Below are 19,376 nucleotides of genomic sequence, written 5' to 3' on the forward strand. Positions count from 1 at the left end.
ATTTTTTTTATTCTTATCGCTTGCCACCAACACGTGGTGCCGATTTAGCTACACTCTTCTGAATCTTTCCACCAGCTTTGCCACCTTTTGGGGGTGCCTTTGCTCCCTTTTTCTTAGCTCCAGCAGCCTGTAAATAAACAAATAAAAGTAAATTTAAGTACAAACCACAGATTAGCCATCAGTAAGAATGTCCATTGGAAGAAAAATGGACACTGTAAAGCATATGCCCAGAAAATTCTGCTGGTACCAATTCCATATCAAGCAGCAACATTGTCATGGCTTAAAAAGACACACTATTTCAAAAGGGTAGCAGATATAGTTTACTTACAGCTGCAGGTGCACTCTTCTTTGCCTGTGCTCTTAATTTTTCTTTTTGGGCTCTGAAAAAAAAATACAGCGATTAATATTTAAGGAATCCCTTCAGAAATGGAAAATCGTAAGTCATTTAATGCCTTGAAGAAGAGAATTTGTCATTTAAGCAAACTTTTTCCCCAAAATATAACAAATGTCTGGCTTGACAGATCACATAAAATTACATTATAGAAACCTGGGCAAGGAAGTGTGACAATCAAAAACCAACCTGATAGCTTGCTCTCTTTGAGCAGCTCTGACCTCTGGGGGTTGATTTCTCTTGGCTAGAATATCACTTAAAGTAGCTCCAGCAATACCCCTCTCATGTTTCACTGTTTTACGATTTCGTTTCTTGGTTATGGTCTCCAAGTTTCCTTTTTTGTATTTTCGTCTGTACAACACAGTCCATCTAATTTCTCGAGGGTTTCTCTTCATGAAGTGTGAAGCACAACATTTTGAGTTCAAAAAGTTGAAAGTCTGGAAAGATACAAAATACAGAAATTTTAATAAAATATGACATGACCTATGCATTATCCTTTTCAGATTCCAAAACCAAATTAACTCTATGCCTTTATTAGCAATAGCATACGTCAGCTTTGAAATACTATGCCATCTATCTGATGAAAAATCTTTCCCTGCCTGTCCTAAACAGAGTGTAGGCCAATGATAGATCATATACACATATATGTTGCAACATAATAAAAGGCATATAGTTTTTAAAGATACAAATACTATACCATTTCGAGGTCAATTATTGCATACAAAACTACCCACAGCTTGCCACAGAGGTTATACAGCTAGAAGAGAATACAAATACAATCATAACATATAAACAAACCTTGCCATCTTTCAACACCACTCTCTTCCCATGGCCGGGATATATTTTGAGACCACTGTACGAACAAAGTTCGATCCTAAAATGAAAGAACATCTTTTAATGTCTAAGGTGAACATCATGGCGGGACTGAAAAAAGATTAGTAGCAATGGATTAGATAGATTAATTGAATAGTATAAATTTGGTCGTTCTTACTTCATGATGATAGCCGGAAAAGGAAATAGTAATGTACATATGTCAGGTGCGCAGCAAAATAAAATAACACAATCATTGGGTCATTGAAATTTACAGCTTTTTAAATTTACCAAAATAATTCAAATTACGAGAAAGTAGTTAAAATTATTTTTGTTGACAAATTGAGAATTATATTTTCAAATAAACATTTTTTCGACTTCGATACTGCAAGCGGGAATGACAAAATGGCGGATTTCGAAGAAGGTAATCAATTTATTCCAATAAATTACTGTAATTTTTTGTCCAAACGATCGAAAGTGTGTATGTTAACATGGTTAATATCATAACCATTCACATGACATAAGAGGTGAATTATTTTTAATCAAAATATAGAATGTTAGGTGTAATAAGATTCAAAGTAACCAATGTCAACAAACCAGAATTCGAGACGACGAAAGACTCAGCAAAACTCAGAGTGTCTGAGACTGAGAGTGAGGAGTCATTGAGACTGAGAGTGAGAAATGACGCAATACTCAGTGCATGATGCTTTGTATGTACTTCCATAGTCAAATATGTAGACGATAAACATAATCATTCTGGAAGTCTGTTCATTTCATGTCAACACCAAATTATATTTCATTATCACAGGATTGAAAGCAATTCGAAGATATGAAATATTTTATGAATGCCATTTTACCAAAGGGTTATTAATGATTTGATTGTCTTTCACAGCGAATTGATGGGCTATCACAGAAGGTCATGAACTGTCACGCTGACAGTGGCCGACTTACAATTGTTACATTACAATATGAACTTGTGATATCCGCTGTATTCGTGTATGATAATTCATCAGTCTCTGATCTAACAGTAATTATCCAGTCTGCTAACTAAACATATTATGTGCCAGGGCAGGTTCTTGTGAAGAGAATTAACCTAGTGACCAGATCAATTTGATACAAATTTTAAACTTTATATTTTAGAGACAAATGGTTTTGTACTAGATTTAAGAAATAAATGTCTAAAATCAATTGAAATACCAAATAATGTGGAGCCTATTACTGGATTGATATGTGATGACAATGATATTACAAGAATAGAGAGCATGGAACAACACCCCTATCTTGAACAGGTAAAAATTTATATTAATAGATGAGATACAGGTACCAGTCTGTACATTTGTACAAAAAGGAATAATTATAAATTAAATATTTGTATGCTTAGTTATTGATGAAGATTCAAGGATCCAGCAAGGAACAAGAGAAGCAATGTAGCAAAATTGTTTTTCACATGTGTTTTTTTTTTTTTTTGATAATTAATCTTGTGGCCAGTCCTAGTTTTGTATCAATTTTGTATCTTTCTGTTTCAGGTTTCACTGGCTAATAATCACATTGTTCGTATGAATGGAATTTCTGTGGTGAAGAAACTAAATGTTTTAAATCTAGCGAACAATAGTATAGTGAATATTGAAGGTAATTGATTATTTGTTTGGTAGATTTACCTATGAAGTTGTTTGTGTGTATTATTATTATTTTTTTTTATTGATAGTTGGCATTGAAATTGAATTATATTTCGTAAATGAAGTTTTTAATGCCAAACTTTTGATTTTGCTCGGACTCTTTTATTTTTGATTGTGATAATTATGTGTAATTCTAGGTTTAGAAGAGCTAGTTTATTTAACATGGTTAGATTTATCAGGTAATAGCATCAAGGTAAGTTCAAAGTTCAAATATATTTTAATGTTCGGACAATTGTCGATTTTTACAAGCCCACATGGAAATGTGTCTGTATATTGTCATTGTCCCTGTCGTTCGGGTCTGCCAGTCAACATTGTTTGGGAGCACTTAAAGACTATAGTTCTCATCGGATTCACTATTTGGATGAATGTGTAAATAAAATATGTGATATATGATATTTACTCTCTATCATTAATTTCTTTACAGATTATTTCCCACTTACAACATAATACACAACTACGGCATTTAGATTTATCAGATAATAATATAGAAGTTATTACAGATTTATCTCCCCTTATATGTTTACAGGTATGCTTATTCAAGACAATATACACCTCGGATAGTTTCAATAGCTTAAATTTCCTGGAGACAAATTAGTATTTTGCTCTAGAATTGTCCCTTTAATTTGCATAGATGTCTTTGCCAGATTATATGTGTCTAGCTGTCGCATCAATTAGGTGACAGTTTCATATTGTTTACTTTCCCCACAGTTCATTCAAATATTTCTATTCTTGCTGTTCTGTACTGTAAAATGACGGGTGTATGATTTTATTGTATTTTGTAGACCTTACTATTACATGGTAATATATTAAACAGTTTAAAGCCTGTACCAGCCTGTCTACCAGCCAGTTTAGCTGTTTTATCATTAGAGTCTAATGAAATACATGATTTAACTGAGGTATTTATTTCTTATCTTGCCTCAAACAAATTAAGCCGTGGACATTCAGGCTGTATAAATCTTGTCATTGATTAATATTGTGATATCAATGAAACTTCATGTGCAAGTTGGTATTATTGGCTGTGAATATAAAATTCTTACACAATATACATTGTTTGGATAAGCTTATTCATCAGTCCAGAATATTGCAGAACAATCTCATTTGAAGATTACATAAATAATTTAATGTCGTATGTCATGTCAACGTAATTAAGTATTTCATAATTTTTTTCAGATTTCCTATTTAAGTTGTTTGGAAAATTTAGAACAATTATCAATTGCCAGGAACCCTTGTGTTACATCAACAGATATATATCCTTTTAACATGAAAATAATTACAATGTCTGTAATATCATTTTAATTGAAAGAGCCACATTTCCAAATGTTACCAAATGGATCAAATTTGTTAAGATATAGAATAACTGAAACTATACTATTTAGACTTAACTCAAAAATGTTAACTCCTTGTGTTTACACTTTGAATTATCCTTGATACACATAATCTTTTGATTAACTTCAATTTTTCTGAGTGACGTCAGTCTTCCTCTACAAATTTAAGTCCATTTCTCTACACATTTTGAAAGGAATCATTTGACTTAACTTATATCACATTGTTTGACTATCGAGCTTATATAATCAACTGGTGTTTTAGATTAAAGATATTAGATGGTTATGGTATTTCTCAGAAAGAAAAGTAAGTAATCTGTTACAAGTTATTTAAAAGTTTTAAGAAGCTAGTATTTGCATACATTTTCCAAGTCTAATTAATATTAGATTATATTTTATTATTAAGTGGCTGTATTAAATATAAAAGCTAATAAAGAAAATGTTTGGTCTAATTAGACTAATATTATTCTAAACTGTAACTGTTAGTATAAATAAATAAGCGTAATTTCATTTTGAATTGAAACCAATGTTGTTTCCATGGTCATAAACATAATTCGAAAGAAAATTTATTAGTATTTAATTTTGTAATTTCAGATTATTGGCTGAATGGTTGTATAGTCAAGGTGAAGGTCGACATTATAGAGTGGGTGAACATTATCAACTTCTGCAATATTTATCAACTGTTTGTCCTTTATCAGAGGAGGTAGGTTTTAATTATTTACGAGCGATATATTGTTTATATACTTATAAAGATACTCTAGGGCAATGTAAAAATATAATTTTATGTCTCAAAATAATCTTGATTTTAATGTTGCATTCAATTTTCAAAAAATACCTTAAAACTGCTTGCTGTAGAAAACAGTATTCTTGAACATTAAAGGGAAACAATCTGTTTTTTTGAGGGGTTGATTTTGGTCTTGAATACATGTAAATAGTCTTTAGAAATACTAGAACTGTTTGAAAATTGCATAACCCATCCAAATATTCCCTTCATTTTTTATTTCCACCTTCACTCGTTTCTCTCCTGCCTGTATAGTACATTGTGTTGACCAGGTCCTTCAGGAAAACTGATTTGTACATGCCTTGGCAGAAATGGCCATACGACTGAATAATTGTGATGTATATTACATCTAACTTCAAGCTAAATGACAGCATAAGATATTATAAAAAATACATTTATGAATGTTAGTGCTCTTCTACATTTTTTTTTTTCTGGAGAAGATGTGTCATCAATTTCACAAACTAACTCAGATAATTATGATAATTACTAATGGATAAGAAAGCTCAAATTTTGATGGTTAGCTAAAAATATTATTAGTGATTAGCTTGCTAAACAATTCATTTTAGAAACTAAGGTATGATTGATCAAATGGATGGTGAAGATGGCCTTTAATACAATACTTGATAAACTTGGTTTAGCATCTTTATATTATACCTCCTACGTATTCTCAAAACGATCCTAGCGCTAGGAACTGTGTTAGAGGTTAAGACCCTAGGACATCCTAGCGTTCACATTGTTTCGAGAATACATGACCTGATCCCTATCTGTAGGTCAATTAGTCCTGTTGCACAGTAAGTTATTTATAGGTACATCGACATTTGACAATATAGGTTATATTACGAATCTTGAAACTTTTCCTGGAAATTTTTACCTCAAACTTACAAACTTTGAAACTGAATAAATGGTTATATTAAGAGATTATCTTGGTGTATTCCATTGAATTTACTATATGGCTCAAAGTCAGGAGCTGTGTGATAATCCATGTCCAATTAGAAGAGCTGTGTGATTTCCCTTTTCAAAGTCCAAGAGCTGTATGATGATCCGTGTCCAAGCTCAAGAGCTGTGTGATTTTCATTGTTGAAGTCCAAGAGCTGTGTGATGATCCTTGTCATTGTCATAGTCCAAGAGCTGTGTGATGATCCTTGTCATTGTCATAGTCCAAGAGCTGTGTGATGATCCTTGTCATTGTCATAGTCCAAGAGCTGTGTGATGATCCTTTTCATAGTCCAAGAGCTGTGTGATGATCCTTGTCATTGTCATAGTCCAAGAGCTGTGTGATGATCCTTTTCATAGTCCAAGAGCTGTATGATGATCCGTGTCCAAGCCCAAGAGCTGTGTGATTTTCATTGTCAAAGTCCAAGAGCTGTGAGATGATCCTTGTCCAAGTCCAAGAGCTGTGCAATTTCCCTTTTCAAAGTCCAAGAGCTGTATGATGATCCGTGTCCAAGCCCAAGAGTTGTGTGATTTTCATTGTTCAAGTCCAAGAGCTGTGTGATTTTCATTGTTCAAGTCCAAGAGCTGTGTGATAATCCTTGTCAAAGTCCAAGAGCTGTGTAATGATCCTTGTCAAAGTCCAAGAGCTGTGTGATGATCCTTGTCCTAGTCCAAGAGCTGTGTAATGATCCTTGTCAAAGTCCAAGAGCTGTGTGATGATCCTTGTGATAGTCCCAGAGCTGTGTAATGATCCTTGTCAAAACCCAAGAGCTGTGTGATTTTCATTGTCAAAGTCCAAGAGCTGTGTAATGATCCTTGTCAAAGTCCAAGAGCTGTGTGATGATCCTTGTCAAAGTCCAAGAGCTGTGTAATGATCCTTGTGATAGTCCAAGAGCTGTGTGATGATCCTTGTCAAAGCCCAAGAGCTGTGTGATGATCCGTGTCAAAGTCCAAGAGCTGTGTAATGATCCTTGTGATAGTCCAAGAACTGTGTGATGATCCTTGTCATAGTCCTAAGAGCTGTGTGATGATCCTTGTCATAGTCCTAAGAGCTGTGTGATGATCCTTGTCATAGTCCCAGAGCTGTGTAATGATCCTTGTCAAAGTCCAAGAGCTGTGTAATGATCCTTGTCAAAGTCCAAGAGCTGTGTGATGATCCTTGTCATAGTCCCAAGAGCTGTGTGATATCCTTTCTAAGGCCCAATAGCTGTGTGATTTTCATTGTTGAAGTCCAAGAGCTGTGTGATAATCTGTGTATTTCCCTTGCCAAAGTCCAAGAGCTGTTTGATGATCCTTGTCAAGGTCCAAGAGCCCTGTTGGATGATCCTTTTCAAATTCCAAGAGCTGTTTGATTATCCTTGTCAAAGTTCAACAGCTGTGTGATAATCCGTGTCAAAGTGGTACATAAATTTATAATTATATGGTTAGAATAATAAAGGTGAATTTGATTGATAATTAGCTATGTATAACATGATTTACAATTCTTCTTGTCTCCGAGTGTATAACATGTTCTGTCACTGTCAGTTGATTATAATGACATAAGTTTTCTGTGCCAAATACTCCATTTGGAGTAACTATCTAACATTCCTGTTATCAGAGTTCTTTTATAAAAAAGGATCATTGCTGTAAAAGCGCAAACTACAAAATTGAAAAGGGACACTCTCATCACTGACATTTCTATATCATTCTTAAAAATAAGATTTATAAGGTCTTCTTTGTATGTAGGAAGTTTTGACTAGTTTAGATAACATGTAAAAGGGATCTGTAGAGATAAATAGTGACATAAGATATGACATTTGTCTGACCTATTTGATAAGGGATCATTATGTTTAGAATAGAAAACACCATAATTAACCTGACATCAGGACTATTTGAAATCTATAATTAATGTACGAGAACTATATCACCTGGATACTCGAGACTACAATGTTTATATTGTTGCCTAGTATAAAATCTAACTTTAGGACTTGACAATACATTTATTATATATAATATGGCCTAATTATCAATAATAAGGCCTTCACCACTTGATCACAATAATGGCCCCTTATATCAATCTGTTTGATCAATATTATTATAAATTGCCATATGGATCAGTTTATCCCTTCAATAAATAAACTGCTGTGAGTATTGATCTTTTTCACCAAATATATTTCTGCAAGTCTAATATACAGTTTGTATTTTAAACACATTCATCATTTACTAACAATAGACATACTAAATCAATAGACCATGTTGACTCTCTGAAATAGTTACAAAGTTTGAACACCTCATTATACAGTGTCATCATGTGTTAATGCAGAGGGAGAATGCCTTGACAAAACTCAATCAAATAAACTAAAAAACTGTCCAAGAGTAGTTATCTTAAATCATTGAATGAGTATGTTCTAATTGCATAGCTGACTGTGATTTGATTGTGTACTATGTTTTGATTGCATAACTGACTGTTTTGATTGCATAGAGAACTATGTTTTGATTTTGATTCTAATGGTCTTAATGTTTACTAAATGAGTTATCCAATCATTACTTGTTTCAGAAAAATATTGCTCTATTTTCAAATCTAGTGAATCAATTTAAATAATATCATAAGATTGTTTTCTGCAACTGAAATCTATGGTTAAGAGCAATGAAATTTTTTTCCTAATTGAGAAGTTAATTACTTTTTGTTATCATTGATTGATATTTTCCATTAACAATAACAAATTGTTATCACAAATTATATAATCAATTATATGTATACTTATTACTGTGTTTTTCGTGATAATTTTTGTTTAGGAGAGATTATTATATTAAGTATGAATATGAAATTACAGTACCAGTTAAATAACAAATTATTTCACTAGATATTAATATTATCAGGAACAATTGGCCTATTGTCATGATTTTGACAAACATATTCAATAAATTTCTTCGATTTTGAGGCATTTCATTTCAATGATTGTGATGCATTTAATTTCACTAATTGTGATCCCTTTCATTTCAATATTTGTGATGCATTTCATTGGTTATGATGCTTTTCAGTTCCATGATTTTAATGCTTTTCATTTACATGATTATCACGTGGCTCTTTTATATGTGTTAGGTGTTAATTTGTCTATTTCCATGATTTTGGTGTGTTGAGTTTCATGAGTTCGACTGTTTATTTTAATGATTTTGAGTAAATTTTCATGATTTTAATGTGTTCTTTTCAGTGATTGTTATTATTTATTTCAATGATTTTTATGAATCTAATTCCAAACTGTGTTTCCATTTCAATTTCAATAATTCTTGGTGTATCTGCATCATTTTATGGCCTTGTCAAATTAAGTACTGAGTACTGGTCCACCTAGAGTAATTTCACAATAAACCTGGGTGGTATGACTATTATTTTGATTACAATAGATATCCATGTATTGTTGATATTTTGACTAGTATAGTCAACAGTAGTCATGGAATATTGGGTCATCAGATGTGTTTTTTACGTTTTATTATATACCAATAAGAATAGATGGTTATAATAAAATATCGGTTATTGACTAGTTAGTGAGTTGTAATTATCACTTTATTATCTACTAACTACTTTAAAATAGTCTTTATAATAACAATACTGAGGGAATTATTGAAGAGTTTTAAAGAAAAATGAACAATATTGAGATAATGGATTAAGTAGAGCGTTTGGTAGAGTGAGATAACAGTTTGTAAATTATGATTAAACTATGAAATGTGTTGACAGTAATTCAGACTAGTCTAGTGTCAATTATACTTAAATGACATGTGATAAGGTGGTGAATTATGAAAGATCTGGCTAATAATTTTCAGTTATGGTGAAAGTCTTATTTAAGAATTTGATTGCTCTGTGGACAAGGGAACTAAAGATATCTGTTATGTCATCTTTGATTTTTGTTCAGTGGATATAATTTGAGAGCTGAGCTCAGATCTCCAGTCTACCATTTAAAAGGATTAGAACTAAATGGGAAAGTGTTGAGCTCTGATCATAGCCTGAACTCTTGTGGGAAATCATTTCATCGTGTCTGATGCTGTCAGTTTAACAGTATTGACAGTATTGGATTTCTGAAATCATTGCACAACTTATTACAACTTCAAAGCTTTGCTTTTGAAAACTCAGATATTCCTATATGTAAAATTAATGGAAAATTAGCATATTTATTATGCTACTTAAACAATAGCGTGCAACTTAAAAGCCTTCAAGAGAAACTGTATCTTATAAATCATTCATAATACATTGATTAGAAATGTTGTGATTGGAACTGTAGTCTTATTTCATGCTGAAATCAGTTTCATGCATCTTGACTATAATCAATACAAACTTTTTATTTGATAATCAAATTCTGTGAATTTATTGATGGAAGTTTTGTGTCACGCCAGTGGATAGTGTGCCATATAAATCATTATGGACTGAGAGTATATTTATTATTGATAAAGCTTCACTAGACAAGCTAGACCTCCTCGAAGAAATCCTCTAAAAAATTCTACTGATGAAATATGTATGGTCTAGGTGTGTTTGTGTGTAATTAAATGGAATGGACTATATATTGATTGATTGAGAGGAAGTCAATAGGTAGAAGTTAGTTAGTTATAAGATGTTGAGAGTAGAGTTATATAGACATGTAATTAATAGTGTATCAGGATAGCAGTACCGGTACCAATCAAAATGATTTCTTCTATTAATATCAGGAATATTTTAGTAAGTAATTCTTTTATACCTGACTTTTAATAAATGATATTTTATAATGTAATCTTTGAAATACCTGGTCATTGTTTCTAAGAAGAATAATGCAAGAGTTAAGTAATTAGTTATAAGTGCACTTTTTCCATGATGAACGTTACAGTTATTTTCATATGAAATAAAATTTACCAACTTTTTAGAATTTAGAAAATAAAACTATATTGAAATGTCAGATCTTTGAGACTTGGTTTTCTATGGTCATCAGATTCTGTGTTATATGCCAAGACTTTTGTTGATATAATCTTAAAATTCATTATTTATCTCATTTCTAACATGCTGAATTTAGATTTGCTTGTGGAACTCCTGATTATCTTTGAAATTTTTTCTTTTAATCTTTTTAAACTAACATAACTCATTGAGTTTAGAATTTTGGTTAAACTCAGTTCCAAATTTTGATATTTTGAAAGTTTATCAATTATTATTTAGAATTATTTTAAAAAAGAATACCATGCTTTGGAGTCATTATTGAAAATACATACACTGGTAAAATAACCTGATCAAATTGTAAAGGTGGGCTGTCAACAATAATACTAACTTAATCCTGTTTCTGAGATAAAAGTACAATTGGTCGAAATGAATGGCAAGGAAGCTGGTTCCTTAGTTTGTTAATATTCTTAGTAATTGATATTAGTTCTTCCTGAAAAATAGAAAAAAAATGTCATTTCTTCAGATGTCAAATGCAATGTGGTGTGAATTTATTTGTCAATAAGTACTAGTAAACATAGTAAACATTATTAATGGTGATGATAAAGAGATTCTTAACAGCTTACTCAAGCTTATCTTTTACTGTCTTATATTGTCTGTTGATTTCTATGTCCTTGACTAGTTTATTCTTTTATCATGAAGTTGCTTTGTTTATTGACATTTGTGCTTATTAAGTATTGAAAGATGTCTCCGTGTTAAGCAAGAAATTATGACGTATGGTTATGTTATGCATTAACTAGTCAAATTAAAGGGATTGTAAAGAGCTTTTCTAAAAATTTGATGTGAATCTGGGACACTGATAGCATCAATTTGCACCATTCCAATTTTCAATCAGACGTCTGTGGTACCTGCAATTCCTCTAAAACTAAGTGATTAATGATGTCACTAATCGCAAATGTGCTTGTATCACATAAGGCCATCTGCGATTAGTGACATCATTAAGTGAAGTTGCTGATACCACAGACATCTGATTGATAACTGGAATGGTGCAAATTGATGCTATCAATGATCTTTATACACATAAACAATTTAGAAAACCTCCTTATTAATCCCTTTAAGGTGAAAGATCTTTCACATCAATTTCTTCTCACTGATGAGAAAGTTGAGGGCCTCTACTAACTCTATCAACAACAGTTTCTTACAATTTTCTGATACTCTCTTCAAAGTGGTTCTTATACATGAAATTTAACTTGAAATAGTTACAAATTTGGTGTTAGGATTGATTGGTGCAGAAAAGTAGCATCTTTTGATAGTGTATTCAGGAATTGGCCTAGTGCTTCAATTGATATTAAGTATTGAATTATCACCCCTTCCCAATTCGCTCTCAATCTATTCCCATTTTTCCACTTCCTATTTCGACACTCTTTTCGTCATTTTCCATTCCATCCTTTCCCAATTTGCTCCTTTCCCATATCTATTTATTTTATCAAGTATTATCATGTGTTTGAACTGGCTTTATAATAACTAATAAGCATGTTTATTGATATATACTATTTATGAATAGTCTGGGTTATAATTGCTGTTTAAATCAATAATTTGTGCCTGTAGATGCATGTTAAAGATACACGATTATTGCCTATCAATTTTGTCATTATCCCTGCAGTGTTGAGGGGAATTTTGATCACCAGGAAGGTATAGTATTATATACCTTTTGTTCATGAATATGATAAAATACAAAAGCATGAATAGAATAAGCATCTTGTTGAAACATGTTCTAACTTTAATGGTTTGTGACTAAGGTCCACTGTACTGTAATATCCCATTAAATAGATTGAAAAAACTAGAAAGCTTTTGTTGTTTACAATGTTGTACAAGATCAGATGGTATCAATTTTCCAATTCAGTTGATACAATATAGCCCAGGAAACAAACAATATAGATGTTATGTATGCTCTAATTTTCTATTAAATACCATTAATCTGATGTTTTGTCGTCTGTTAAATTGGATTGATTTTGAAAAACATTAGAAATAGAGCAAAATATGTATTGAAATTTACCAGGTCTTCAAGTGAATTGTTCTGACATGTATATTGCAAACTGTCTCTATTTGTCACTTTTTTCCTCTTTGTGATTCAGTTATTAAGATGATTTTTCTTTGGTTTAGAGTGCAATCCCAGCAAGAGCCAAGGTGACTGGGATCCAGATCCAATGAAAGTTGGAAAAAAACAGGCTAAATTTCTTATATTGAACACTACATGGCATAGTATGTGTTGATTGCAGAAAGGTAAACAACCTAAACTTATTGTTATGTGACTCGACAGTGTGCCATATATATAAGTCAATGACTACTGACACCTTTATAAAGTCAAACTTTTTAAAGTTTCCATGGAGTGCATTGAAGTAAATATTGATGAAATTTTTATACTTGCAACCAAAGAATTTTTTTCAATCAAGACTTCAACTTTCCTAATCCTCTTCTAATCTCTAGGATAAACTTGTCACATTCACTATCGTAATCTGACACTTTTTTATTTGAACAAACTTTATAGTCTGCATTGAAGTAAAGGCTAGGAGATGATAGCTAACTAAGATCACCTTCAGAGCAATCAAAATGGCATAAAAGAGATGGAAAGTTGCATCACTTATAACTCAGCACATTGGTTCCCAACCATCTGGACTTTTTATGTAGTTCTTTATGATATTTGCTGTTTACCTTCTTGCATACCTTCAGCAAAATGAAGACCTAAATTCAAACCTAGGAATAAGTCATTAGTTTGGGAACAAGAGACTTAGCAGATGATGTTATGACTTCCTTTGTTCCTTTTTTTCTGTGAAAAGAATTCAATGGAAGTGAAGAACAAATAAACCATTTGATGGCGAGCAATATCCTAGCCAATGTTTCTCCCACTGCATTACCTGTGATTCAACATCTGTGTCATTGAAGTGTATAAAAGTTTGTTTGTATATCACTTGAAATATCATGAATTTTATATATGTCTGTACCTGCTTTTTGTGAAAAAACACACCAGTATTGTAATATTACATTACATAACAGGTTTATTACCATTCATATTCACATGTCAGACATACAATAACTCTCTCTGTACAGTTTTAAGTAGGTATATAATATGTTTTTTAAGAGCATTACAATTTGAACCTATCTCAAATGAATCTAGGGTCAATTTTTGACCCCATGAGATATCCCCTGCTGAGAATTAAACTGGCAATTGTCAATCGTAGTAATATACTTTATTTATCTAGTATTTTAATCTGCTTACAGTGAGGCTAATAGTAAATACATGCCTAGTACTTTCTAACAATTACCAGTCTTACTAATTTCAGGTGATTTAGGAGGTGTGCTATTCTTTGTTTGCCGGTCTGTTTAAGGATAAGTTTTCACACTTGTATTAAATAAAGTATAAGTAGATAACAATGGAGTTGTAATTGTAGCTAATATACACAAAATTAATCCTTAAATCTAAGGCATGGGTACATTAATTAGGTGGAGAGCCCCAGCTGAATATGTTTTAAGGAACAGTTTAAAATCAACACCACTGACTGACTTGAGGTACCTAATGATGGATTGAGAGCTTTAAGGTTTATATTAAAACAGAGACCTGCTGAAAGAATATTATTTTATGATAAAGATTTATATCAAGAAGTATTGGAGAAGTGTACTAGATGTGTTACAGTCCAGTTTGTTACTAATAGTGGTCAATAACTGACCAGTGGATACTTGATAGTATTTGATTGTTGTTTGATAGACTATTAACGGTACTTATTGTGTAAAATCAGTGATAGGTTCAATACAATCATTCTATAGATATGACTTTAGTTCTTCCCAGCTCTCCTTTATTCAAGGTCAGTAAAGTGTACTCTAATATCTTTATTCTTAATGATAATAACTTCATCATTATTCACTATTCTACCTTTTTGTTTGCTATGTATAAAAACAATCCCAGGGAAGTTGTCTCAATTCTTTCAGTCTCTTAGGAACTATGTAGAAACATTGCTTTAATCAATTAATCGGAAGAATGATTTTTGTCTATTCCTTACTGGTCATTTCTGCACAATAACAGCAATAAATAACTTATTATATTTAGTATTTATAGATATGACTGGATCCGTCTGCTTCATGAAAATCATCTTCTCAATGTCAAGCTATTACGCAATGCTAAGACAGTCTTTCTGTCTCAGGCTCTTTTTGGCAGTATTCGCTGGCTTATAATCCAATTAAATCTATTCATTCTGCGATACAAAAAAGGTGACTTTTGCAGTCAAGTTATAAGATGAAGCTTGACATTGTGAAGAAACATCAAAGCATGGAGAATCATTCAAACTTGTTACGATTGACAAGTCAGATGTAAGGTTCCTGGGCAATCCAAGTAGGCATGTTCATGATTCCATAAAACAATCTGATTATATTGCAGATTAATTGTTTAGGTCCATTATGTGTTTTATTTGACTCGCTTCACTTAAACACCATTTACATTATAAAAATGATCCGTCCTAAGAACGGAACGGGTGAAAAATTACTAGTGTAAATGGTCGAGCGTTCTGAGAACAGTTCCAATTCGAGACTACTGAGGCGGGTGGTCTGGAAACAGTTCCCAGAACGGAACAGGTAAATTTTGGTAGTGTAAAAGGTTGAGCTTTCCGAGAACAGTTCTTACTCATAAAACTTTCTACAGTTTCTGTGAGCAGACGAATTTGCCTTCATCAGTGTTATTAGAAGTCTAAAATTAACTCTTTCGTGAAGAGTTCACATAAAACATTTACACTATTGTTATAGAACTGTTCTCGAAACGCAATTTGGTATTTTTATCGCATCCCGGTCTAGACCGAGAATGAAACACTTTGTAGCGTTCTAATGTTAACGGGGCTTTAGACTGCATTTTATCAGATTGTTCCATTAAACTGCATACAGATATTTGAATGCTTTTAGTATGATTAATGAAAGTTCGATAGATGTGAATCTGTGTGTCAACCTAAGGTTATAAGAAATAGTACAAATAAGGTATCATTATCTACCCAGTGCTGGGTAGCATAGGTAAATAAACGCTTTGATTAGGGATTTTGAAATAAAAAGAGTGAAAGTAAAGTTGTTCATTCTATCTGTATTGAATGGTGGGTGTGGTGCCAAGACACCTGATACCACCTTTCATTATGAAAGATGTGAAGAAAGTTCATTATCTGCTACCAATGTTTTCCATTATGTTATTCTGGAATTAGGGTCTTTTATTATTTGGTTTATTTATCAAAAATCTTCTAAGCTGGATTTCTGGTTTGAAGGGATGTCAGTTTTCTCCTAGTGATCATGGCATGGATTATAAGCAGGAATCATAATTTTATTATATTGATTATAAGAGTGACTAACAGGATATTGATTGCCATGTTCTGTTTTCATGCTATGTTCTTAGAAATGTGTCATTAAGCTTGTATATCATATGGAAATTATAGATTTTTATTTCCAATGATGTAATATAGTGTGATGATTGTATTATGATAAGATGTGTGATGTACATATGTATGTATTATTATTATTGTAAGTTGACATTTTGTTCTGGACTATTGACAATGGACTGTTATTGTTTCACTTGGAAGATGTTGGGATATTCAGTTGTATTTGAGCAAGATAAAAGTCAACGTAACAGTTTTGCATTGTGTAATTTTTTGAAGAAATAGAGAGATTCAGTCATGTTCCATTTCAGACATTCAGTTAATTTCCAATTTATCTCATTAAATGCTACCTACGAAGTTATAACTAATCTCCATCAGTTGGCAACACAAAATATGAGATAACAGTTTAATTTAACTTTAGAATTGGTATGCATAAAATACTTAAAATAACTGTGATATTATAAATGATATAGACAGTAAATATTGCCATATAACATAAAGTAAATAGATAGATAAAAATGTGTCAGGTTTAAGAAGATGGAGTAGAAACCTAAGATGTTTTTAAATGATAAACACATAAAGGGTAATCATTAAACAATATGTTAAAGCTAATTTGATCTGGGGTCATAGTGTTGTTTCTGGATCTTGGCCTAGTAATCCTATTGTTATTATGTTATTTTTATCTATTATCAAGATATTGTTTTTCATAACTTATGTTTATTTAGTTCATTGGTCCATTAGACAGAGCAGGGTTTCTTCTCAATTAGTGACTTAAGTTTAAGTAGATCACCTTTGTATTCATATAAGATAAAGATTATGGGACTAGGACCATCTCTTGCACTAACCAGTTTACTAGTAGTTTAACAATGAAAGTACCAACATTAAGCACTATCTTGGAGGAAAATTCTAAAGTATGCTGAGTAGTGGAATTTTAATTGAATGTTTATTTGTTTTGGTCAAATAAGTTCTAATTGTGAAGTACAATGTTTGATTTTTATTCCAATAGATTACATGTTATAAGAATTGTACTATTTCATAAGATTGTTTTGTATGTGGATGGTATTAAGAAAAACACAACCTGAAGTAGAGTCTGTAAACTGTGAACATAATAATGTCAACATAATTAATAGGCCTATATAAAGTTTGATTACTGTAATGTTCAAACATCATTTTCACTTCTTTACTTTTTATTTTAGCACTTTTAGGTTTGAAATCATGCAATAGAGATCTACCATTTTAGCTTATTAGTTATTTATTATATTTCAATATTTATATTATAGTTAAGAACAGAAGAAGATGCTAAGTTAAGTCGAATATTAAATAAACAGAGATATCATCATGATCAGCTATTACGACAAAATGAACCAATTAAAGCTCATATATTAAACAGAAGTCACTCACATACAGGTAACTAAATTATCTTGATATATAAACTAAATTATCTCGATATAAACTAAATTATCTTGATATATAAACTAAATTATCTTGATATAAACTAAATTGTCTTGATATAAACTAAATTATCTTGATATAAACTAAATTATCTCGATATAAACTAAATTATCTTGAAATAAACTAAATTATCTTGATATAAACTAAATTATCTCGATATAAACTAAATTGTCTTGATATAAACTAAATTATCTCGATATAAACTAAATTGTCTTGATATAAACTAAATTATCTCGATATAAACTAAATTATCTTGATATAAACTAAATTATCTTGATATAAACTAAATTATCTTGATATAAACTAAATTATCTTGATATAAACTAAATTATCTTGATATAAACTAAATTATCTTGATATAAACTAAATTATCTTGATATAAACTAAATTGTCTTGATATAAACTAAATTATCTTGATATAAACTAAATTATCTTGATATAAACTAAATTATCTTGATATAAACTAAATTATCTTGATATAAACTAAATTGTCTTGATATAAACTAAATTATCTTGATATAAACTAAATTGTTTTGATATAAACTAAATTATCTTGATATAATCTAAATTGTCTTGATATAATCTAAATTGTCTTGATATATAAACTAAATTATATATAAACTAAATTATCTTGATATATAAACTAAATTATCTTGATATAAACTAAATTATCTCGATATAAACTAAATTATCTCGATATAAACTAAATTGTCTCGATATAAACTAAATTGTCTTGATATAAACTAAATTGTCTTGATATAAACTAAATTATCTTGATATAAACTAAATTATCTTGATATTAACTAAATTATCTTGATATAAACTAAATTATCTTGATATAAACTTAAGTTATTTTGATAAAAACTTACTAATCTTAATATCTAACTTTTGACACACGACACAAATTTTCCAATGGATTAATGATTTAGACTGATTCTTAGATTCTTAGAAACAAAATATTGCATAGGCAGTGAAAACTGACAGTAAACGCTTTTTTTTTGCTTTAAAATTAACTTTAAGTTAAAAGAGTATTTACTGTTTCACTGTTAAAGATAGTCATTACTAGTTTTCCTAGTCAGTTAAAAGGAAAGTAGTGGAACTCCCCAGGGTCTGATGTCAGGAAATATGTCATTTCATCAACATAAAGATTGAATTAGTCAATTATTGCAGAGAAAAATGCATTTTCATCATCAAAGACAATGATCAATCAAATGATAGTGAAAATGTGTAATGTTTTAAACTTACGTGTTTTTTCTTCTCCTCAAAGGATATAAAGATAAAAGAATAAAATGAAAATTCTATTTGCAGGAAGTGAAAGCTTAAATCATTCCAATGAACATCAATCAACTCCAGAAAGAAACCAATTTCCTATTGCTGCTTGGACAAGTATGTATCCCATGTACTTTGTTTTCATTCTGACATCCATAGTCTCTTGTGACCTAGGCCAGTGCTTCTATGGAGTATCTCCTATAACACTAATCAAAACTGATATCTTGAGCCTCAGTCTAATTATTTGCCGTGCATGTTGATGCAACTTAAAAACTGTTATATGAAGCTATATGGCTCCTGTTTATTTAGATTGCTTACTTTGCTGACACACCTCAAGGTCTAATATTGGAAATGAAACTGCCTTTTTCCAAGCCAGCATGATATTAATTGTATTATTTAATTAGTATATAATGATGAGTATTATTATATATTATATAGTGATATTGATAATCATTAGTTCATATATCAAACAC

The 19,376-nt window shown here is 31.0% G+C and overlaps 2 protein-coding genes across 2 annotated transcripts; one reads left to right on the plus strand and one right to left on the minus strand.

Annotated features, from left to right (window-relative positions):
* Nucleotides 1–13: 13 nt before the first annotated feature.
* Nucleotides 14–1,282, minus strand: LOTGIDRAFT_106244 (hypothetical protein; the record flags this gene model as incomplete). The annotated part of the gene is made up of 3 exons (XM_009062139.1): nt 14–127; nt 577–828; nt 1,190–1,282. 3 exons carry the CDS (start codon nt 1,280–1,282, stop codon nt 14–16), a joined length of 459 nt encoding a protein of 152 aa, XP_009060387.1.
* Nucleotides 1,283–1,610: 328 nt separating this feature from the next.
* LOTGIDRAFT_210409 (hypothetical protein) lies at nt 1,611–17,597 on the plus strand (the record flags this gene model as incomplete). The annotated part of the gene is made up of 10 exons (XM_009062140.1): nt 1,611–1,625; nt 2,342–2,490; nt 2,728–2,830; nt 3,015–3,070; nt 3,302–3,403; nt 3,660–3,773; nt 4,048–4,107; nt 4,397–4,506; nt 4,794–4,902; nt 17,463–17,597. Exons 2-10 carry the CDS (start codon nt 2,464–2,466, stop codon nt 17,595–17,597), a joined length of 816 nt encoding a protein of 271 aa, XP_009060388.1. The 5' UTR covers nt 1,611–1,625; nt 2,342–2,463.
* Between the last annotated feature and the right edge of the window lie 1,779 nt (nt 17,598–19,376).

The sequence above is a fragment of the Lottia gigantea genome (genome assembly GCF_000327385.1).
Source record: "Lottia gigantea unplaced genomic scaffold LOTGIsca_5, whole genome shotgun sequence".
Lineage (NCBI taxonomy): Eukaryota > Metazoa > Mollusca > Gastropoda > Lottiidae > Lottia > Lottia gigantea.